Source organism: Cotesia glomerata, linkage group LG5, assembly GCF_020080835.1.
Source record: "Cotesia glomerata isolate CgM1 linkage group LG5, MPM_Cglom_v2.3, whole genome shotgun sequence".
Taxonomy (NCBI): domain Eukaryota; kingdom Metazoa; phylum Arthropoda; class Insecta; order Hymenoptera; family Braconidae; genus Cotesia; species Cotesia glomerata.
Window position 1 is genome coordinate 984166 of NC_058162.1, and position 25590 is coordinate 1009755.

Consider the following 25590-nt stretch of genomic DNA (forward strand, 5'->3'; position numbering starts at 1 on the left):
AGACATGTTCAATTTTTCGTTAATGAAATAAACTAAAGAAAAAATTTTTAAATCAAAAAAATAATTCGGAAAAATTTAATTTTCTTAAATTAAGAAATTAAAATTCTTCAAAATTATTTATTTGATTCAAATTATTTTTTTTTCTGTGTAGTAATTGCACTTGAGTAGAAAAAAAAATGAAAATTGATAAAATAAATTAACACGTAAATTTTTGCATTTAAATTTTATAAAAATGTTTGAGTCATTTTTTTTTTAATTGTTTAGTTTAATTTTTTTTAAATTGATAAAATTAAAAAAAAATTTTTTTTTTAATTAAATTAAATTTGTTTAATTTTAAAACTAAAAAAAAAATTTCCAATTTAAAATTCCCAAAAAATAAAATTAAAAACTAAACAATTACTTTTATTTTAAAAAAACATTTATTTTGTCGTAGGGATTGATTAGAATTTTAATTTTCTTAGTCGTAGATAATTAGCCGCTTAATACTAATGAATGAGATATAACTATTAATAATTATTAATAAAAACAAAAATTCACTGAATAAAAAAGAGGAAATTTCTAAAAAAAAAAAAAAGGGAGAGAATGTAAAAGAGAATGCATTGTTAAAAAAATCACCCTGATGGCTGCAGACACTTGCGACTCGTTACACTTAGCTTTTTTGAATTTAATCGTAATTAAAAACTGCAATAAATATATTTTAATGAATAAAATATATATATTGCAATGTAGCTAGTGTAGGGCTCTCTATTAAATGGTAACGCATGAGGTATTTTTCGTACGTAATAATTCATATTTAATTTTACTATAATTAATGTTTAATTGCGACCAAATAATCCGATAATTAAATTACATCCACTTGACATCCTACTCCATAAAAATAAAAAATAAATCCACATTTAATAACTTTTGATAAAGATGTACAAGCCCATTGATTGCAAATTAGTTTTTTAAAATCTATATTTTAATTCCACATTTTTCGACAAAATTATTTCCTGGAGCCCGTTGATTAATATCCGATTGGCATTTTATTGACTGCAACTGTTAATATTGAATCACGGTATTATTTTATTGACTTGGTATTGATTGAACACTTGTTATTATATTCACATATTTACTCATTTACATATTATTAATTATAAATTAATTCAATAGTTCCATTTTTTTTTTAATATTTACTGCATAAAAAATATGCAGTAAATAATTTTTTCTCCTATGTTTTCTCTTATATATGTTTAGAATTTTATTTTATTTAATTTAAATTACATAATAATCACGGTAATGCGCCACATTCACTGGTTGATGACTGTCTCGTTGACAAAGGCCCGTACTTTGCCTGTGGTTGTGCTTGGTTGTGGTTGGAGCGGTTTTGGGAGAGAATTTTTAATTGCTTTTTAATATTATTACCTTTTTTAATTTGCACGTCTCATGTCGTGGCCTTGGCTTGCCTTCATATGAGATTCACCTGTGATTATATATACGTATATACATTTATTAATATATATAAATACATATAATCGATTAGTTATTTTATAATTTTTATATTATTAAATGTCTACCATTATTTCATTTAATTTAATCAATTTTTAAAATTATCAACCATAAAGTTAAATTAAAAAAATAATTAATTTATCATTTTTTTCATAAAATTGAAACAATGGTAGACAAAAGTAATATTGTTAATTTGTTTAAAAATTTATTAATTTAAATTGAATTAATTGTTGATGATCGTGGCACGGTGTGTAGTTGCCGACAATATGGCCGGGCGAGGTTGCTGCATGCTAAAAGTGCCGCCTTATTATAGTGGTAACTAATTAATTCGTCGGTCTTTAAGTAATTCGCATTTCAGTCCTTAGCTATACATTAGGGTAGGTCAAAAAAATCGATTATTTTTTTTTTTAACTTCTAATATTGAAAAGTTGGTTCTCAGGCACCTCTAGAAAATGCTCACCAAATTTGAGCTCTTAATATTGATAGGAAGCTTATCCTAATCACAATTTTATATGTTTTGTTAGTCTCTTATAAAAAAGATCATATCTCACTATTGATCAATTTTTTAATCAAATTTTTATACACATTTTTGTAGAAAATTGAATGATCTACAAAAAAGATCTGACATGTGTAAGCGATTACATTAACCATTTCAAAGATATCCGAGAGCAAAGTTTAAAAAATGTAATGTGGTAGGAAATTAAAAAAAAAAATTTTTTTTTGATAAATTTTTTAAGCTTTGATCTCGGATATCTTTGAAATGGTTAATGTAATCGCTTACACATATCAAATCTTTTTTGTAGATCATTCAATTTTCTACAAAAATATGTATAAAAATTTGATTAAAAAATTGATCAATAGTGAGATATGATCTTTTTTATAAGAGACTAACAAAACATATAAAACTGTGATGAGGATAAGCTTCCTATCAATATTAAGAGCTCAAATTTGGTGAGCATTTTCTAGAGGTGCCTGAGAACCAACTTTTCGATATTAGAAGTTAAAAAAAAAATAATCGATTTTTTTGACCCACCCTACTATACATGTATAATATAATAGCTAAGACTATCCCATACGAGAACACTACTAAATCTCAATCCAAACTTAATTCAACCCTCTGACATACTCAAAGCAAACAGCAACAACAACAAACTGCTACAACTTACAACTTAAACTTTAAATAACAGACAAACTAGTCACACATAGGTTCAAAAGTTTTGCATGGGGTGATGGCGAAGACCGGCCATTTTAACGGGCAAAGATTTATTTATTTTATCTGGGTATCACATTAACTAATTAATTTCTTGGCAGTGCGTAGAGTTAATTAGTTACCTCTGAGCGCGCAAGCACCAGCATAGTCACCTTTACACAGAAAAAAACAAATATATATGTATATATCGGACTAAAGAGTATAAGTGATTAAATTTTGTTTTGTTTCTTTAAAAAAAAATTAGTAAAAATAATTTAACTTGTACTCTTTCAGATCTGGTCTTTATATATGTATATATTTACGTTACTTTAGCAATACATTCCTTGTAGCTGTCTAGTCATGTGTACTAATATGAATTTCGCTAGAGTAGACATTGAATCAATATTTTTATTAATATTTAATCTTTATGATTATTATTATGGCGTTTTTTATGTCTGTAAACTTTTGTTTTTATACATAAGTCTGCTCTTTTGGGTCATCTCACTTATTTTTAGTCGGTAAAAATTTTATTTATTAAAAAATCTTTTTTTTTAATTTTCTAGATAAATTTAATGCATATATAAATTTTTTTTTCATCCTAGAAAATTTTTTTTTGTTATTTAAAGAATTAAAAAAATTACATAGTAAAAAATTTGTGTGTAAAAATTTTTATGTTAAATATTTAACACTTTTTTATGTTTTTTTTTAATAGAATAAATGTTAAATTTACATATAAAATTGTTAAATATTTAACACAAAAATTTTTAACGTCGCTTTAAAAATTTAAATAAATTTTATTGACAATTTTTAGCAAAAATTTGATTTTTTTTTCGATATTAAAAGTTTAAAAATGAATTTTTTGATTATTTAGAAGTTTTTGAAAAGAATTAAAAAATTTTTTATTGGTTAAAAAATAAGTGAGATTATTTATTGATTTTTTTACAATAAAAATAAAAAATTTAACATTGTAAGTAATATTAAATTACAAAAATTTTAGATTTTTTAAACGATAAAAAAAATTGAATTACTAAGCAAATAAATTCAAAAGTTTTGACATGAAAAACGTTTAAATTAAAATTGATAAAATGAAACTGAATTGAGTTTATCCAAATAGCGTATTGCTATAGTAACGAATTTTTTTCTGTCTAAATGGAAAAAAAAAAAAAAAACATTGAAATAATCATAACATAATTTCCCTACGGAAAATAATTTAAAGTTTAACCGAAACCTTTTTATAAAACCACAGTGAACCTATCCTGTCCTATTTACTGGTCTGAAGATCGTATGTCCGTTTTATCCCCTAGTAAGCAACCCTTGAACCTCACCCACCCGCTTAAGATGAGAACCTTAGTTGACCCAGCACTGGAAACTACATAGGTGCATAATGGTATGCAAACTCTGTCTATAGACGCTACTATTTGTCGTGTTATTTTAACGGCTTGTTTCTCTTAAACCCAATGGTCCTCGAATTCAACTTACTCTTGTATACATACCTTTAAATATTTTATCGTCCTGAAACACTACACGTAACCTTTTCAACTGAGGTATCGACCTCCAGCTTTGTTTTTTTACTTTATTTTTCTTATACTCTTTTATTGTCACTCTGTGAAGCGTCGGGTGTCTTCTGGAATGCCAAGTGAACCAAAAATAGAGATAAACTTTTACAAGAGCACATCAAAATTTTTTTTTCCCAATAAGGTAATCCGAAAGTAATCCAATTTTTTTTTTTTTTAATAAAATCCAAAGAAAAAAAGCTTCAAATTAAAATTATTTAATGAAAATTAAATTAGCCGATATTTAAAAATTTTTTTTATTGAAAAAATTATTAGAAAAAAAGTTTCATTTGTAAGAAATTTAAAAATCTTTAAGTGCAATTTTTAAAAAATATTTTTTGTTCCAATTTAATTAATAAAAAATATTTTTTAAAATTCCAGGCATTGATTTTTAATTTTTTTACATGTAAAATTTAAAAAAATAAAAAAAAATTTTTAAATCTTTTAGTGCAATTTTTTAAAAATATTTTTTTTTCCAATTTAATTAATAAAAAAAAATATTTTAAAAAATTTTATGCATTGTTTTTTAAATTTTCTACATTTAAAAATTAAAAAAAAAATTTTTTTTATAAATTTTTCAATAAGAAAACTTAAAAATTCTCAAATATATTTTTATCGACTAGCTTTAATATTATAATTATTTAATTTAATTCAAAAAAATTTTTTTATATTAAAATCCGTCTTTTTTTATGATCAATAATTCTTACTCCCGCTTCTACAGATGTCTTATGATTACGAACGTGTCCCAAAGGACGTTAGTATCATCTGGAAACCTACGTAAACCCTTTTGATCCCTTTTAGCTTCCAGACGATTTTTTATGTACATTTTATCTCCTTATTATCCATCTCTTTGAATAGTTAATCCCTACTAAAGATAAATTAATAATGATTAAAAAGATGTCGATACTATGACCTTTTATAAACTAAATTCTGTTTACAACACAACTAATTGCCGGGATAAAAATAATTTAGTATAACCGGCTTACATAAAACATTGATTCAATCTATCGGTTTTCACAATTCACTAATTACAAATTCACCTGAATACTACTGTAAATAAATAATCTATCCAATTATTGAACACGATGGATTTTCTCGGTAAATAAAAAACCTTGTGAAGTTTCATGATACATAAAAATTCAGATAGATATTTTAAATTCCCAGAATTATTATTTTACAATTTAAATTCAACAACGTACAAAATTGAACAATAAAAAAAAATTTTTTGTACATTTTTTATTTTTTGTTGCATTACATTTCAGAGATATCAATTTATAAATTCATTATTCATGACTATATATCAAGATTATGACGTAAATGTCGATAATAAAATTTAAATTATATAAAGAAAAGTTTGAGTAGAATACGAAAATATATTCTTTGAATTATTCTAGCTGAAATTTTCTAGACTATTAAGAATATTTTTAAATTTTATTATTAGTGATAAAAAATTTATTTTAATTAAATAAACTAATAGAAAAATTAATGTAATCCAAAAAAAAAATTTTTAACAAAAAAAAAAATAATGATTTTGATAGCTTGTTTTGCCTTTAAAAGTTGAGAAAAAACTTTGACTTTTATTTTTTTGGATAAAATTTGTATTTTATTTTTTTTTTTTATGTTTTTGATATATATTTTTTTTTTTAAAGTACATAAAAAAACAAACAGTTAAAAAAAAAGTTGAATATTACAATTTTCAAATAAATTTTTTTGAAAGTTTGTAAAATTTCTTAAAATTGTGATTTTTTTTTTAATTGTTCATTTTTTTATGTACTTTAAAAAAAATATATCAATAAAATAAAATATAAATTTTGCTTAAAAAAATGAAAATTAAAATGGTGGACATAAATAATTACCAAAAAATTTCAACAAAAAAAATGATTTTTTACATTTTAACAGTGAAAAATTACTCAATATCAACAAGAATATTTTCCAAAAAAAATAAAGTTATTATTTTCCTTAAGGGTCGCATCTGCCCTGTTTTTATCGATAAATTCATAGTAATATCAGGTCATATAGTTCGAGTTTATGACTCGTCGAAATTTTTATATCCTGCAATGAACATCAGATTACATATAGCTTAAATAAAACTACATCATATAAACATTATCAATATTACATTAAATATAAAAACGCAGTACTGTAAATACGGATAATTTTAAACTTACGAAATTTAGTGTGCACTGAAAAAAATATTAACTTGATTCAAGAGGAAAATTCTTAAACCTAGAAAATAATTTTGAAGAGGGTAATTGTCTTGATTGAAGAACCAAGACGAAAAATTTTTGAATCAAGTAAAATTTACTTAAACCAAGTAAAAATTTTTCATTTTAAGAATTTTTTTATTCAAATCCAGAAGATGAAGTTCTTTAAAATTATATACTTTCCAAAATTCCGAATTTATTTTTTATTTATTTATTAAACCAGAAAATATTACAGATAATCAATATATAGTATAATAAATGACATATCTGTCCTATAGAGATGCAGAACATCTGTTCATAGGACTGGTATAAATTAAATTACAAACCAAGAAAGCTAGTTTACATAATTAATTAATTTATAATAGCAGTTTAGAGAAAACTCATAAGTCACATTGCTTTATCCATCGAATTAGACTTATTTTCAGTAATTTGGTTGTTTCGGTAAAAAATTTCAATTCGTTTGGTAATAAATTAAAATATTTAAAGACCGTGTATTTTGCACTTTGACTTGTGATGTTTTTATTAATTTTAGGAAGTACTTAGACTTGATTCAAGAATATTTTTTTCTGTGTGGATTAGAAAAGAACAGAAACGTAAACTGTACAGTACTCTAACGAAGCACTGAACCGATCGTTCTCTTGCCAGTAAAAAAAAAAAATGTTTTTGTTTTTTTTTTGAGTGAAAAATCTGCATGACAAATAAATGGTAAAATTAGTTAAAAAAAACAAGAATAAATAAAATAAAAAAAAAATAGAAACAAGGTGGTTTTGCAAGCGAGTGGTATAAAAATTCGCATACGCAGACATTTCAATCAGTTACACGGTTATTGCGCAAAAAGAGATGCGGGAGAACGAAAGCGAGGATCGCCTCATCTTTTTCTCTTCTCTTTCTCTTGCTCGCACCCTTATAGAGTACAGGCCCCCGTAAATGTGGACATACATGTGAAAATACTTGGTCTATCGACGAGAACGAATATGCGCGTGGTCTGAAGGCGCGAGAGCGAGAAAGAGCAAGAGGAGAGGAGGGATGCAAGTGGTCCAGGAGTGGTTGGCAGCGGCGGCATTTATTGATCGCTTGGAGCAACCCTGCCAGCAGAGCAGAATCCCCTAAACACCCCCGCGGTATTCGTGTCTCCTCACCAGACTCGACCCTCGACCCCACCGCGTCAAAGTCCCAAAGCAGGGGCTACCCTACCTACCCTACCTACCCTACCTCTCTTACTCTTCGTTAATTTCCACAACTACTACTCCTCTCGCCCTCTTCCACACGATGGTTCAATCATATTAATTACCGGCGGCAACCTCCGCCCGATGCCTCTTGACGCTTCGTTACTTCACTCTCTTCCCTTATTCTACTATACACTTCTCTATTTTTCTTTCTCCGTTACACATCCACACACACGTGAACATTTACTATACGGACAAATCCATCTTTCACTTCCGAAGTACCCTGTCGTCGAGAGACAGCATCGACACCTTGTCGATCCATAGACAAAATGTTATCCCTTCAATTGCACTTCTCATTCCTATACCTTCCCCTTATATTCGACAGCTACGATATCTCAAGACTACTACCTTTTATTCCTATTATTATCCTTAATACCATACCAATATAAACTCACTCAAGTAAATAAATAACATCAAGATAGTACTGAAGAAAAATTATTTTTTTTAACACGATAAAAAATTTTATCTACAAAATTTGGGTCAAATTTTTTCATAAATTCTTTTAAAAATACAAATTTTTATTTTAAACACAAAAAATAATTTTGAAAATTTAATTCAATTACACATTAGTTTTTTAACTAGCAAGAATAATTACAATACACTGGTATGAAGTTTGGTAAATTGGGCGCCAGCCGAGTAAGCCAATTCACACGCGTGTATGGTAATTATTAGTACCAGCTAGTAATAAATGTTGAAATAAACATTGCGTAATGTTTCGGTAAATAGCTCCCTAAATTCCGCGGGTTTCCCACTATAACTTTTATTAATAATCTGTGGAAAAATTTTGTCACATGATAAAATTTTTGTGATCTGTATCTTGTGAACTATTGACATTTTTGAAGAGATAAGCTCATCCTGATGTTATACTCATCAAGATCTTTCATTTGAGTACCCACATCAATTTTTTATATATTTTATATATTTATATATATATGTATATATGAAAAATATATGAAAATGCATGTGGGTACTCAAATGAAAGCTCTTGATGAGTGTAACATCCGAATGAGCTTATATCTTTAAAAATTTCAATATTTATGAAAATACAGTGCAAATTGACAAATATCTTGTGAACTATTGACATTTTTAAAAATATAAGCTCATCCTGACATTACACTCATTAAGAGCTTTCATTTGAGTACCCACATGCATTTTCATATATTTTATATATTTATATATATTATATATATATGTATATATGAAAAATATATCAAAAATGCATGTGGATACTCAAATGAAAGGTCTCGATGAGTGTAACATCAGGATGAGCTTATATCTTTAAAAACGTCAATTGTTAAAAAATTCCAGTGCAATTTAACAAATATCTTATGAATTATTGACATTTTTAAAGATATAAGCTCATCCTGACATTGCACTCATCAAGACCTTTCATTTGAGTACCCACTTCAATATTTCATATATTTTATATATTTATATATATTATATGTATGTATATACGAAAAATATATCAAAAATGCATGTGGGTACTCAAATGAAAGCTCTTGACGAGTGTAACATCGGGATGAGCTTATATCTTTAAAAAAGTTAATTATTAAGAAATTACAGTGCAATTTAACAAAATTCATTATTTAATACAGCAAAATTTTATTTATTTATAGTAATTGTATTAAATGAATATTTTTTAGTTTGAAAAAGTATTAAATCTTAATTAAACTAAAATTAAATAATGGTTATTTGACATAAATGAACTGAACAGTCAATGAATTTAATGGACTTTTAACATGAATAATTTTTCTTCATATAATAAAATGACTATTGATAAAATTAATAAAATAAATTAAAATGCAGCGACCTCGATGGCATTAACGATGATATTTTGAGCAGTGACAAGTTATAAAATAAAATAGTTTGTTAGAATCTACGACAAACGTTTTTGACAGGATACAGGTTGCCGGCCGTGCCCTGGAGTTGGCTAGGAGCGGCCGCGCCATCGGCAGCCGCAGCAGCCGCTGTAGCAGCAGCCGCAGTGACGCCATCCCCTGCAGCTGCACCCCTTGTCCTCGCCCCAAGAGCTGCGGCGAGACGGAGGTACCGATCTTAAAAAACTCCCTTAATGTTAGGAAGTGTCTGATAATTAATCAATAATAATAAATTTATTATTTATCAATCAGATAATCTTCCTCTCTCTCTATTTTTAACAATTCTTTTAATTAAATAAAATACTCGGTCTTTTCTTCTACGTAGCGACTCCCGCACATGATCCTCTACTCACTAAACAAATAAATAATACACGTCCTATTAAATCGCCTGCACGATTTTTTAGGAGTTTGTCACTAATCTGTTATTTATTTATTGCATTACTTTTATTGAAAGCACGTTTAGTCGGTGTTTTTTCGATTAACCCCTTCATTAAATAGATTTTTTAACACTGTTAAAATAACATATTGGTAGGCCGAATTTTTTTTTTTAAATTAATAATCCACTGGAATGTGCCTGTGCATCTTAAATCGTTAATTGATTTAATAATCAGTCAGCTAAATTGTTAATGTTTTTTATTTAGAAAAAATATTTTATATTTTTTAACATTTGACTCCTGTAGAAGCTTTGTCATGGGTTTTATTTTTTTCTCGTTAAATGTTTCTATAAATTTCAACACAATAGATCAAATTTTTTTTGCTGACGTTGCTGTTTCGTTATTAGACCGATACTTACTCAGTAATAGATTTTTTATATCGCTTTTTTAGCAATTTTACTTTAAAAAAAAATTTTTATTCCAAAAATTTTTAATTAATTTTTTGTTTTATTGAAACTTAAAAATCATTAAATCAAAAAAATATTTTATTCACTCTTGACAATTATTTTACATGATATTTAAATTTTGAATATTAAAAAAAAATTAATTTTAATTTATTAAAATCATTTTTTGTCTAAATGATAATTTTGTTCAAATAAAAAATAAAATTTTAGAAAAAATTTATTTTTTGTAGAAATTTAGAAATTATTAAATCAAAAAAATATTTTATTCACTCTTGATAATTATCTTGAATCATATTTAAATTTTAAAAATTAAAAAATAAATTTATTTTAATTTATCAAAATCATTTTTTTTGTAAATAATAATTTTGTTACGATAAAAAATAAAATTTTTTATTTAAAAAATTTTATTCACTCTAAATAATTATCTTACATCATATTTAAATGTTAATAATTTTTAAAAATATTTATTTTAATTTACTAAAATCATTTTTTGTGTCAATAATAATTTTCTTCAGTAAAAAAATAAAATTTTAGAAAAAATTTTTTATTTAAAAAATTTCTTTTTATTGAAATTTAAAAATTATTAAAACAAAAAAATAATTTAAAAAATTTCATCCACTCTTGCCAATTTTATCTTACATCATATTTAAATTTTAATAATTAAAAAAAATTAATTTAAATTTATTTAAATCATTTTTGTGTAAATAATAATTATTATTTTTTAATTTTTAACAAAATTATAATTTTGTTCAGATAAAAAATAAAATTTTTAATTTTAAATTTGAAAAATGTAAAAATTTAATTAAAAATTAAGATAAAAAATAAAGCAATAGTTATTTTTTTTTTATAAAAATAAAAAAAAAATTATGCAAGTATCATAATAATATTGAAACAGTCTTACGTGAGAAAAAGTCCTGAAGGATCAAAGGTAGGGAGCTAAAAAAATAACTCGATAGAAATTTATTTATTACGATTGACTTCAATTTACCGAGATCTTCAAGTGAGTGGAAGAGAGCCAAAAGGACGAACGGAAGAAACTCTTTGAGGTAATCGCCTTGCAATTTCTCCATAGATGGATTTTCAAATTCCTTGGAGATTTTCTCAAAATATTCGGATCTGACCCATTAAATTCCCAGTGGTGCTCTGAGGACATAGTAATAATACTCGCAACAGTCTTCTAACATATCAAATCTTTATCAACGCTAGACAGACCGAATAAAAAGTTTATCTACTCTTTTTTGGGACTGCTCGTGAACGATCTCATTCAACTGGATGTCGTTAATGTTCAAGTGAATTCTCATTTAAAAAAGAATTGAGTGTCTTTCACAAACTCAATCGCTTTTAAATTTCTTACCTAACATCTGCAGACATTTCAAACCCTCGCAAAAAGAGTGATTGGCTCGGAGATCGATCAATGCCCAACTGAACGTCATCGGCCATTTATTTTCCTTCTTATACAATTTATACTTATAACTTTTAGTTCAAGTTTTAAAAAAAAATTAAGTTTGCTATTCTAATTTAATTAATTTAATAATTTTCCTACAGAGAAATCTAATTATAATTTCAAAATTAAAGTTTTTTGCCAAAGTTTATTTCAATAATTTAATAAAAATATCCTTGGAAATTTTTCTGTGCATTTAATGAATATTTTTTAGAAAATAAATCAATAAATTTTTATAGTTGAAAATTTAATAGTAAAAATTTTAACTTTTTATATTTTTTTCATAAAACTTAAAAAAATAAAATTTAATAATTAAAAAAGAAAAATTTGCTATTAAAATTTTATTAATTTAATAATTTTCCTGTCAAGAAATTCAATTATAATTTAAAAATTAGTCTTTTTTTGTTTTTTGCCAAAATTTATTTCAATAATTAAAAAAAAGTGTCCTTGGAAATTTTTTTATACATTTAATGAATATTTTTTATAAAATAAATCAATAAATTTTTCTAGTTTAAAATTTAATAGTAAAATTTGAACTTTTTATATTCTTTTTCATAAAACTTATAAAATTTAATAATTAAAAAAAAGTTTGCTACTCAAATTTTCATAATTTAATAATTTTTCTGTCGAGATATTTAATTATAATTTAAAAATTAAAGTCTTTTTTTGTTTTTTACAAAAATTTCTTTCAATAATTAGAAAAAAGTGTCCTTAGAAATTTTTCTATACATTTAATGAATATTTTTTATAAAATAAATCAATAAATTGTTCTACCTCAAAGTTTTGATCTGTGGTATACTAAAAAATTGCAAAAATTTTAACTTTGTTTATTTTAATATTTTTTTCATCAAACTTAAAAAAAAGAGTAAATTAAATTAAAAAAAAAAAATAAATTTTCCTTACCATGATCAACGCTAATAAAATCTAATTATAATTTCAAAATTAATTTTTGCTAAAATTTCTTTCAATAATTTAATAAAAATATCCTTGGAAATTTTTCAATGCATTTAATGAATATTTTCTATAAAATAAATCAATAAATTATTCTATCTGAAAATTTTGATCTGTTTTATAGTAAAAAATTTTCAACTTTTTTAATTTTAATATTTTTTTCATAAAACTTAAAAAAAAGGAGTAAATTCAAGTTAAAAAAATAAATCATCCTTATCACAATAAAATTTATTTTCCATTTATGAATGATTGAATGATTTATTATTTAGCATCAGCTATTTACAACAATTTTAAAAATATACAACGTAATACATTGGTATAAAAATTACAATTTATACAAATAATCAATTTTATCCTTAATATAAATTAATTTTATTTTAAATATATATTTATATTTAATTTTATTTTATATTTATTTTGTATTTTATTTTATATTAAAATTTAATTTTATTTTAAATATATATTTATATGAATTTCTATCCAAGATGATTCTGGTAAACGAATTTTGAGAAAATCCCCTCGTAGAGCGGTTAAATTAAAATGAACAGCTCAGATGTAGGAACTTTAGGATATTGTTGAAAAGTTATCATCTTTTGCCGCGGAAAGTCATCCGAGACCGGTGTCACTTTGACTTTAAACCAACTTGTCAAAAGTATGTTCTACTACTATTCAACTGTCGAGTAAACTTGACAGGACAGTCCTGGTTGGAGTTCTTCGTGCTTTTCACCAAGCAAAGCGTCCTACTTGTGCAGTTTGAGTATAGGTATGAGGATATAACGTGACAAACTAGTCTTAACTTTAAAAAAGTAACTCTTCTCAATGTCTCTTACAACAAGTAAAACCCGTCTCACTCTTGGCTCATAAAATTTAGAATAAACTTCTTATCCTTTGAACGAACTAGCGTCATTACGTCTAGGTCCCTTATTATCGCTCGATAATAAAATCACACCTTATCTCATTAACTTTGGCGAACTGGGACTGGCTACTGCAGCTGCCGATGTTGATCATCAACCATAACCACATCACCAACAAGATGATAACTAAGTTTTCTGTCTTGCGACTTTATCACTACAAGGTAGGCGGTGGCATGTTCTGTTACAGCTGCAGCATTAAGAGGTGTTGCTATTCAGCGAGGAAGAGTTGGTCCAGCAGCCAGAGCCGCTTTTCCAGCTGGCGCGGCATTAGCACTTGCACGTAATCCAGGACCTCTCGCAGCAGCCGCTGCTGCTACGGCTTTACATCCCTTTGCATCAACGTAAGTAGCCGCATGTTTATTTTTTTTTTTTTTTTAACAATTTTCACTCATAAATTTTACATCTGTTTGACCTAGCACTTTTATTAACTCCGCTGAGTTTGCATCGCTACGGCTTTACCATTCAATCTTACTAAGTACTTGTGAGAAACAGAATTTTGTTCGATAAAAATCCTTAATCTTAAGATTTTCATTTTACTTTAACTTCCTTTAAGGTAAAAGCCCCAATAGATGATCACGTACCAGTATATGATCACTCCATGTATTTATATATCTATATTCACAAATATAGGTATACAAATACATGGAGTGATCATATACTGGTACATGATCATCTATTGGGGCTTTTACCTTATATCAGTTTTTATTTTGATTAATTTAATACACGGAATAATAAGTATTTTATCAAAATTAAGAATTTAAAAATTTTTATAAATTTTTTTATTGAGAAAATTAATTAAAAAACAAATTAAAATTAAATTTTCTTTGTAAAAAAAACTAAATTTTTTGAAAATATTTTTTCAATTAATTAATTTATTTATCAGTTTTTTTTTAATAATATTTTATCAAAATTAAGTTAGTCGGCATTTAAAAATTTTTACAAATTTTTTTATTAAAAAAAGAATTAAAATTAAATTTTCTTTGTAGAAAACTTTAAATTTTTAGAAAATATTTTTTTAATTAATTAATTAATTATTTATCAGTTTTTTTTTTAATAATATTTTATCAAAATTAAGTTAGCTGACATTTAAAAATTTTTATAAATTTTTTTTATTGAAAAAATTAATTAAAAAACAAATTAAAATTAAATTTTCTTTGTAAAAAACTTTAAGAAAACATTTTTTTAATTAGTAAATTAATAATTAATAATTTTTTTTTTAATAATATTTGATCAAAATTAAGTTAGCCGGCATTTAAAAATGTTTATAAATTTTTTTTATTGAAGAAATTATTAAAATTAAATTTTCTTTGTAAAAAAATTAAAATTTTTAGAAAATATTTTTTTAATTAATAAATTAATTATTTATCTTTTTTTTTTATATAATATTTTATCAAAATTAAGTTAACTGACATTTAAAAATGTTTATAAATTTTTTTATTGAAAAAATTAATTTTATTTGTAAAAAAATTAAAATTCTTTAGTTCTAATTTAATTTTAAAAAAAGAAATCGGCTAAATTTTGAATTATTAATATTTTTATAAAAAATTTGACATGTAGCAAATTTAAAAAACAATAATTTCAATTTTTATCTAATATTTTTTTGATTATTTATCATTTTTTATTTAAATATTATATAAAAATTAATTTAGCCGGCATTTAAAAATTTTTATAATTTTTTTAATTAAAAAAATTATAGACTAAAATTTTATTTGTAAAAAACTATTGCAATTTTTTTTTAATAATAAAATTAAAAACTTCTGCTGATTAAAGTGTGACAATATTTTTCCATGTCGCTGATTACTTAAAAGATCGTTTAAATAAAACTATTTTTTTTTTTTTTTTTTTTTTTTTCAGTGTCTACTACGACCCCTTCTTAGCAGCACACGCAGCGACGCAAGATCCAAACTACAGGCTGCAGGTAAGAATAATAAAAGTATAACTGAGTCGCGGTCAAACTTTAGGAACAAGAGAATTTAACTTTTCAAAGTAATTTAAATTACGCCTTTAAAGGAATAATTTATTTATTTTTTTTTTTTAAGTCTAATGAATAAAATTAAATTAACTCTTGTAGCTCATAGATAATATATATTCATAATTATATTAATATTCGCAACATGAATAATAAAAACTAAAAGCACAAAAACGATTCCGGATAATAGCTGGAATGGCCGCAAGCAACAACTGACGTTAGTTTACACTTTTATTCTTTTATTTTTTCACTTATTTCATTCATATCTTATTCTACTACTCATTTACATATTTAGATTTTTAAAATATATAATAATATAATGATAATGATACAATAGTAATAAAATTAAATTATCAAATATTTAAATCAAAAAAATTTAAAAGATTTTTTATAGCAATTTATTTTAAAACTTGAAAATTGAAAAACTTTTCAAGACCCCGAGAAGTAAAAAATATATTAAATAATGGAAAAAAACAAAAAAAATTAAGGAAGAAAAGAAATGCGGGCGTTAGAATTTTTTTTCAGGATTGCCGTTTGTGTTTCAGGCTAAAGCGCCCGCTCTGGAGGTAGGAATAACGATTTGTCCGTTAACCCTTTTTGCTCTCTTCTTTTATCTCTCTTAAATTTTTTATCTTGTCTCCTATATTCACCATTTTCCTTTTTTGCTTTCTAGTTACATCATAGGTAATAATTAAAACCCTAAAAGAATAAAAATAGTTCTCGATATTTTGCACAAACTTGATTAATACATTTTTAATTAAACAATTAATGAATGGATTGTTAATTATTTTAATAGACAAATAATATTTAAAATGTCTTATCGTTATTTTTAGAGCCCTTGTAAAATAAACAAGTTAAATTTATTTTTTTTAAGAGAGTTCAAGTAGGCTATTGAATAAATTAAATTATATTTATCTTTTTAGTTTAGGGTAGTTGAGGTCGTCCCTTTTTTTTTACATTTTTGGTTTATCCTTAAGCTAATAATAAATATTTATCTTTTCATTCAAGTAATCAAGTACTTACTTAAAGCCAATTGATATTTTTTCAGACAATTTTTTTTTATTTTCTTTAAAAGTCATATTTTTTTTAGCCGGTAATTTTTAATGATAATAAAATTCTTTAATCTTAATTAAACTGTTCCAGCTTTTCATTGTCACTCTTACAAGTTAATTCAGTTTATGTAATAAATAATAATAATAAAAATGTCATAAATTAAGCTTAAAAATAAAATTTAAATGTTTTTGTTTTATTGTTTAAGGAATTTAATTAAATAATAATCTTGACGGTCATTTTAAATTTAAATAAACGCCATTTAAATTATTATTTTTAACTACAGAAAAATTGATCAATTGAAGGAAAAAATTTTTCATTAAGTAAGCTTAATTAATTGAATGAAAGGTATTTTTAGATATTTATTGTAAAATCAATAAATGGAGCTACATTGAGAGAAAAAATTTTTTTTGAAGAATATGGGTATTATTGTAACAAGAAATTAATTTTTTTTGAAAAATTTAATAATTTTAACAAATAAATTATGGCGAAATAAATATGACGTAGAAATTTTTAAAAATTGAAAATGCAATTTTTAAAAAATTATTTTTTGGAACAAATTTGTTTGTTAAAAAAATTATCCAGCTAACTTTAATGTTAAAAATTGTAAACAATTTAATTTTTTAAGCTGAAGAAGCAAAAATTTTTCTCAGATTTAGAAAAAATTAATTTTAGATAGACAACTTAAAAATTTTAATCCAAAATTATTTTCAAGTCTAGAAAACTTTTTTTTAACAAGAAATTTACTGTGGCAATTTTTATTTCTTCAGTTAAGAAATAAAATTGTTCAAAATTTCAAACAAATTAATTACTTTTCACAAAAAAGTTCATTTTTTCCAAAAAAAAATTTTGTTTTCAATGTATCGCGTAACAAATACGTGAAAGACGTGTAAAAATGGTGAAAAAAAATTTTCCAAGCCAAAAAGGCATGTGTCTAAAATTATACGCCCTTTTGACCTTAGAAGCTTAAAAATTTTTTGATTTAAAGAAGAAAAATTTAGTAATTTTCGATAATTCCAATTAGTCTAATAAAACTAAAAAAATGTTACTATTTTATTAAAATTAAAAAAAAATTTTTTTTCGTTGACTATTTTGAGCTTTTTGTAATTTAATTTATAATTTTTCATATTTATTGTGATGAGTATTGTAATAAAAAAACAATTTTTTATACGCCCTTCTGGCTTTAGAAACTTAAAAATATTTTTGTCCGCCCTTTTGGCATTTGTCATGTGATATTAAAAAAAAATTTATGAATATAAAAAACACAATATTTAATTGGATAAGTAAATTTCCCTTGATCTGATGTTGGGTTGCAATCTACTATAATATATGAAATATATGAAAAATCGATGTGGATACTCAAATGAAAGGTCTCGATGAGTGTAATGTCGGAGTGAGCTTATATCTTTAAAAATGGTAATTGCTTACAAAATATTTGTTAAATTGTACTGTAATTTCTTAAATCTTGATATTTTTAATAATATAAGCTCATCCCGATGTTACACTCATAAAGAGCTTTCATTTGAGTACCCACATGCATTTTGATATATTTTTCATATATACATATATATAAATATATGAAATATATGAAAAATCGATGTGGATACTCAAATGAAAGGTCTCGATGAGTGTAATGTCAGGATGAGCTTATATCTTTAAAATTGTCAATAGTTTTCAATATACAAGGTAATTTCTTTTGGAGCATAAAAATATTTAAAATCATAATTTAGATTTAGATTTAGATTTAGATTTTGTTTATTTAATGCCAAGGCACAGGCCAAATGGCAATTTCAATTACATAGTAAATACAGTTTTTACAAGAAAGCAATTTCTGTGAGTACATAATATAATATAATATAATATAATATAATTTAGGTCTAACAGGTAGAATTATATAAAAATATATGAACCTATATTTATAAATGCAAGTAAACTCAAGAAGAAAACGAAAGTTTATGAGTTTACCTTCTTAAACGCGTTTAAATCGATGGTCCTAAAAAGTTTGTATGTAAAAGTAACTTGAATTTCTTCCATAAGTTTGATATTATTTATAAAAAAAAAGTTAAAAAAAATTATCAACATTTTACTGGCGATTTCCGAATAAACTTTAAAGCGCAGAAAAGTTTGTGGCGCCAGACAGATCGTCTTCCTGTTTTCAATCCCCTCAGCGCGTGAACAATTTTACTCACTAACTCACAGACTACTCGCTTACTCCTACTTACTCACTCTCGCTGTATACTTCTCTCCATTTCTACCTTCAATATCTCTTATACTCTCAGTACATGGTAGTACTCACGTAGTAGCGATGTGAAGAGTTATTAGCGGGCTTTTTCCGCGATAACCGGTAAACAACTATGAGAATTTATTGCTTCCGTACTTTTCGAGCAAACAAACAAAAAATTCTAAATAAATTACTGAAATTCGAAAATAAGAAGAAAAAATATCACATTTGTTATCGTTTGAATGGATTTTATTTTTATAAGTAGAGATAGTCGTTGTTTGGTCAGCCGTCTGATTAATTTTATTGTCAAGGAAACGTTTGTACAGTCATGAAGGGTAACTAGCTTGTTATTTGATTAATTTCTTGACAAAACTACTTAAAATTAAATGAATGATTTGCGTGATTAATTCCAAAAAGGCGTATTCCTACGGGATAAAGCTTTCTGCCGAAAGGGTGGACAAAAAAATTTTTTTTTCGATTAGTAAAAAATTTTTTTGAGTTATTGATGCCAAACAAGTGTATTTTAAAGGCATGCGACCTTTTGGCTTTAAGAAAAATTTTTTTAAAGCCAAAAGGGCCTAAAAAAAAAATTGTTTTTTTATTAAAATACATAGAAATAATGCTGCATAAATAAAATAATATCATTATAAATGTGAAAAATTAATTAAACTACAAAAAGGGGCAAAAAATGGTCAACAAAAAAATTTTTTTTTAATTTTTATAAAATAGTAAAAACAATTTTTCATTTTATTTGACTGTGAAATTTTTTAAAATTATTAAATTTTTTTTCTTTTGACTACAAAATTTTTTAATATCTAAAATCAAAAAGTCGGATAAAAAAAATTATGTTTTTTATTATAAAAAATGAAATTAATGCTACATTAATAAAACAATATTATAATAATTATGAAAAACTAATTAAACTACAAAAAGGGGCAAAATGGTAAACGAAAAAAATTTTTTTTTGATTTTTATAAAATGGTAAAAACATTTTTTTAATTTTATTTGACTCTAGAATTTTTGAAAATTATTGAATTGAATTGAATTGAATCTCAAAATTATTTAATTTCTAAAATCAAAAGAACGGATAAAAAAAATTTGTTTTTTATTACAAAAAATGAAAATAATGTTATATTAATGAAACAATATTATAATGAATATGAAAAATTGATTAACCTACAAAAAGGGGCAAAATGGTCAACGAAAAAATTTTTTTTTAATTTTTATACAATGTTAAAAACATTTTTTTAGTTTTATTTGACTGGAATTTTTGAAAATTACCAAATTTTTTTTCTTTAGATAAAAAATTAAGTTTCTAAAGTCAAAAGGGCGTATAATTAGAGACATACGCCCTTTTGGCTTTGGAAAATTTTTTATACACTCTTTTGACTCTAAAGCCAAAAATTAGAACACGCCCTTTTGGAATTTGTCACGGGAATTATTTAATTAATATAATCTAATTGAAAAAAGTGTTTATTTGTCAACAAAAGCATAATGGAAAGATAGTTGAAGGTGTAAATCAAATAGCGTGACAGTCAAATCTCTTGGGATGGGAAATGCATTTGCCATTGGAGCATGACCGCAGAGTAAATATGAAACAAAAGCGGTCGGGAGTAGCGGTTCCGGTTAAGCGGTTTTCCTTGTCCAAGATTACTTCCGATAATCACGTAGAGCTTTCACGTTCGCAAACTTTAAATTCCCATCAAATCTTTACTCTTTCATTTTAATAGAGGAAATAACCCAAGACAGCGTACGAGTTACAGTAAATAGGGAAAAATAATAAGCTAGACTATAAAAATATGAGCTAGACAGTATTAGTTAATATCTCATAAAAATATATACTTATTATTATTATAGTGCATTATAAATTATTGACATTTCAATTTATTGAACTCGCACGATTATTTTTGACATAAGCATGATTGTTATTATTGAATTTAGTATTATTTTTATTATTGTCACTATCATTATCATGAATATTATTATTACTATAGATCAATTCATTTTTATTGCGCGTTTTATTTGGTTGTTGTTTTTATAGAGCACATTTTATTTAAATACTGATATATTACAGCATTTTTCACTTCTTGTCATAATATTATTTTTTTTATTAACAATTATATTGGAAAAAATTTTTTATGTTTAATAATAAATTATTATATAAATGATAAATTAAATTATGAGTAAAAAAAGTTTAAAATTTATATAGAAATTTTTTTTTAATTAATTTAAATTATAAAAAAATTTTTTCCAAAATAAATAAACAAAATAAGAAAAAAAAATAGACAGTGCTAGAAATCTGAAAATATTTTAACTTTCTTAAAAAATGAGTAAAATAAAAAATATTAACCTTTACTTAATAAATAATTGTGATTGAATTACCTTAATCCAGAGATGAGCAATCTGCAAGTATATAATTAATATTATTACATTACACTGACTTGAGTCTTGTAATATCCTATTTGATACGCCCTACGCGAAATTAGTTGAATCTAGCTTGCTTGAGCTTGCATGGCGGGATGTGGTTGTTACAGGCAGCAGCAGCAGCCGCGGCGGCATCTCCTCTCTTGAAGACTCCTCTGTCGACAGCTCAACAAGCGACTTATGCAGCGGCAGCGACATACACAGCAGTGGCTGCACGAGCTTATGGCGCGGCCGCAGCTGCGGCTCAACCCGTTGCAGGATACGCCGCAGTAGCGGGGTAAGTTTTCTATAATATACCTAAATTATTTTTTAATTAATTAGTTTTTAATGGTAAAAATTAGACATTTGAAAATTTTTTTATTTTTTTCAATAAAAAAATTCCAAAATTTTTCAAATTTTGGCTAATTTTTAAAAGAAATTTATATTTTAATGAATACTAACTATAAACCTGGAGCGAAGTCCTAGTGTCCAACTCCTTTCTCACTCTTTCCTTCAATCCATTTCAGAGAGAATGTGAAACGTGGTCGTCCGTTGCGTAGCCGCAAGTTTGATGATGAAAAAGCTGAAATTGATTTTAAATTTTAAATTTATATGAGTGTTTGTATCTATATTTTCCCATATTATATTTTTTCCTAATTATCTTTCAATATACATATCATTATTATTATTTTATGAATTTTTTCTAACAGTCGCTCATTTTTTATTTCTATAGGTACGGTCGTGAGTATGCAGATCCTTACCTTGGGCACAGCATTGGACCCATGACAAATTATGGGGTAATTTATTATTTATATATAGAATTTTTTATTATATTTAATCCTTAGAAATATTTTACTATTGCCGTTTTTAAAGATATAAGCTCATGTCGATGTTACACTCATTAAGAGCTTTCATTTGAGTACCCACATGCATTTTTGATATATTTTTCATATATACATATATATAAATATATAAAATATATGAAAAATTGATGTGGGTACTCAAATGAAAGGTCTCGACGAGTGTAACATCGGGATGAGCTTATATCTTGAAAAATATCAATAGTTCACAAGATACAATGTCATTTTTTAATTATGTTAAATTGCACTGTACTTTTTTAACAATTGACTTTTTTAAAGATATAAGCTCATTCTGATGCTAGACTCATCAAGACCTTTCATTTGAGTACCCACATCAATTTTTGATATATTTTTCATATATACATATATATAAATATATAAAATATATGAAAAATTGATGTGGGTACTCAAATGAAAGGTCTCGACGAGTGTAACATCGGGATGAGCTTATATCTTTAAAAATTTCAATAGTTCACAAGATACATTGTCATTTTTTAATTATGTTAAATTGCACTGTACTTTTTTAACAATTGACTTTTTTAAAGATATAAGCTCATTCTGATGCTAGACTCATCAAGACCTTTCATTTGAGTACCCACATCAATTTTTGATATATTTTTCATATATACATATATATAATATATATAAATATATGAAAAAATGATGTGGGTACTCAAATGAAAGGTCTCGATGAATGTAACATCGGGATGAGCTTATATCTTTAAAAATGTCAATAGTTCACAAGATACAAGGTCATTTCTTAATTACATAGATTACAGTTTAATGAATAAACTCTAATTTACTATTAAATACTAATGTTTAAATTTTTTTTCAGGCGACGGTGTATCGAGGAGGCTACAACAGGTTTACACCCTACTAAAAAAAATCCAACTTGTCTAATGGAATTTTTTCATCACTCGAGCAACTCATGACCACAATAATAATTCCCCCCAGCCACAAACTCTCCCTCTATAAGTCTCACTAGAATCCCAGGAGGTGTAAAAAATATAAAATAAGTTAATAGGCGCACTAGAAAGCCGTGAGGTCAAGATGACACGAATAGCGATGCTGACGATATTAATGGTCATCGGCGGTGGCACCTATTCTGGCGTTAATGAAGATGATCATCATGTTAGCGGAAATTATCGACAACAACCCGGTAAAATTGTATGGACAGCAATGGCAGTGATGGCATTAGCAGATGTCGACAGAACTGAAGAGACTCTCGTAAAAGCAGCAATCATCCGTCGATCGAAATCGCTGGCGTCAAAAATTTGTTGGTTGACTGCGACCTCGTGGATCATTTTAATTTATATTGACAGCTTGCTTCGTAAAGCGACAGTTGTTTGAGGCCTAGGTGACACAGCTGTGACATACCGAATTACGTTGTCATTCATCCGATTAAAAGAACATTTTTGGTTTATATTATTCTGAAACAAAACAAAATAGGTCAGATTTTATTTAATCCGTTGCAATGGATGCATCCATCAGTACACTTACACCTGATTAATAATTAAAATACTCAATTACATTTATATTTTTTTTATGCTTACGTCTGAGGCTGTTGAGGGAGTTGTATCTTTAATTAATTTACATATTTGTTATATGTTATTATATTTAAAACACTTTCAATTAATTTTATAGATTCAATTTTTGCATATTATATATACATATATGTACAAATTATTTAATACTCTTTAAATCAGATAATCATTGATAAAAAAACTAAATTATTTAAAAAAAAAAATTGATAATTATTTTACACTCATAAAAAAATTAAATTAATTTAAAAAAAATTTTTTTTTTTAATTATAATTAATTTTTTTTATTCAAATAAAATTGATTTTTTTTATTTAAAAAAAAAAATTTTTTTTTTTTTTAGAAAATTAATTTTTTTTTAATAAAATTAATTTTTTTATGAGCGTAAAAAAATATCAATATAACAAAATAGCAAAAATAATTTATGAACAAATGTATAATAATATGTAATCATTTTTTTTTTTTTTTTTTTTTTTTTTTTTTTTTTTTAATTTCAATCAAACGAAATCATTTGCCAAATTGTAATATAGTTGTACATCGAGTATCAATTAGATATTCGTTTTTTAATCGTTAAAGTAACCTGTGTATAAATAATAAAAGTAATAATAATAATAAGAATAAGAATAATGATAATATTACTACTAATAATAATTAAAATAAAAATAACGATAATAATACTAGCTATGATTAATAAATTATGTTTTGTATCTCGCGATGTCACAGCAGCAGCTAAGACTTTAACATCAACTGTCATTTTGCGAAGATGAGACATAGTGATAGTAATTAAATAAAAAAAAAAATTAAATGAACAAAAACAAAAATGACAAAAAAAAAGTTATAATTGTAAAATCACAATGAAATATTTAGGTAGCTAGTTTAAAAAAGTAAATAATAAGAAATATGTGTATAAGTTGGTAGATTTCTATGCCAAATATGTGTGTAGGTTTACAAAAACCGAACGTTTGGTACAATAGGTCATTTAGTGCTACAGGAACGTGAAAAAACTGATTTACTGCGTAAATAAAAATAGTAAGTAAATAAATAAATATAAATCATCAGTCCGTACGTGCCGGATTCTGGTAAACAGGGTCTAGTCACATACTCTCTACCGTTTAATAAAATGTTAATTGTGTTTTTTTGTAATATTATTCTTGTAGAAAGATTTGATTTTGTTTTTTACATTTTAAGTGTCGCACTTGGTTCAATAATTGTCTCTTGAGGCCGATTTAATGGTACGTACGGTCTAGAAACGGTTTCTGTACAAAAAATTCATTATCCATTATGAAAGTTTATAATGTAACAAAGCAAAAAAAAATTACATATGCGTTTGAACTTGTAATTATTGAATTTAAAAAAAAGAAGTGTGTAATGAATTATTTATTTACTTATAATTATTTAAGTCAAGCCTACATGACATGTTTTTAATATTTTTTTCTATTTGCTATTTACAATTTATGAGTTAACTATTTTATAGAAATTAATTAGTAAAATTAATTTGTAAATTATTTGTAATTTATAGGGATATTTTTTGTGTGTTACAAAGTGAGCAGATGAACAAAAATCACTTGGAATTTTTTTTTGTTAATTACACGGAAAGAACAAGATGACACTAGATATAATCTCAGATTATACTCAGTAATATCTGTTAAAAAAAAAATTTCAGATAGTAGCTAAAAAAATCCAGATTATACTGAGTGATATCTGGATTATACTCATTATAATCTAGATTATACTCATTATAATCCAGATTATACTCATTATAATCCAGATTATACTCATTGTAATCCAGATTATACTAGCTACTATCTTAAATTTTTTTTTTCACTCAATATAATCTGGGATTATATTCAGTGTCATCTTATTC

At 24.9% G+C, this 25590-nt stretch overlaps 1 protein-coding gene across 17 annotated transcripts in view; it reads left to right on the forward strand.

Moving 5' to 3' along the window:
* LOC123266228 (RNA binding protein fox-1 homolog 2) overlaps positions 1 to 23628 on the forward strand; it is a 177280-nt gene extending 153652 nt beyond the window's left edge. For 7 of the 17 annotated variants that reach the window (XM_044730337.1, XM_044730338.1, XM_044730322.1 and 4 more), the window contains 6 exons: positions 13872 to 14025; positions 15539 to 15602; positions 15844 to 15870; positions 21459 to 21625; positions 22061 to 22124; positions 23023 to 23628. In XM_044730337.1, the coding sequence (XP_044586272.1) occupies positions 13872 to 14025; positions 15539 to 15602; positions 15844 to 15870; positions 21459 to 21625; positions 22061 to 22124; positions 23023 to 23067 (521 nt within the window). In that variant the 3' untranslated portion in view covers positions 23068 to 23628. Of the gene's footprint in view, positions 1 to 9561; positions 9710 to 13871; positions 14026 to 15538; positions 15606 to 15843; positions 15871 to 16198; positions 16220 to 21449; positions 21626 to 22060; positions 22125 to 23022 lie in introns of those variants that run through there. The other 10 variants (XM_044730324.1, XM_044730332.1, XM_044730325.1 and 7 more) reach the window with 9 other exon arrangements.
* The last annotated feature ends 1962 nt before the right edge of the window (positions 23629 to 25590 follow it).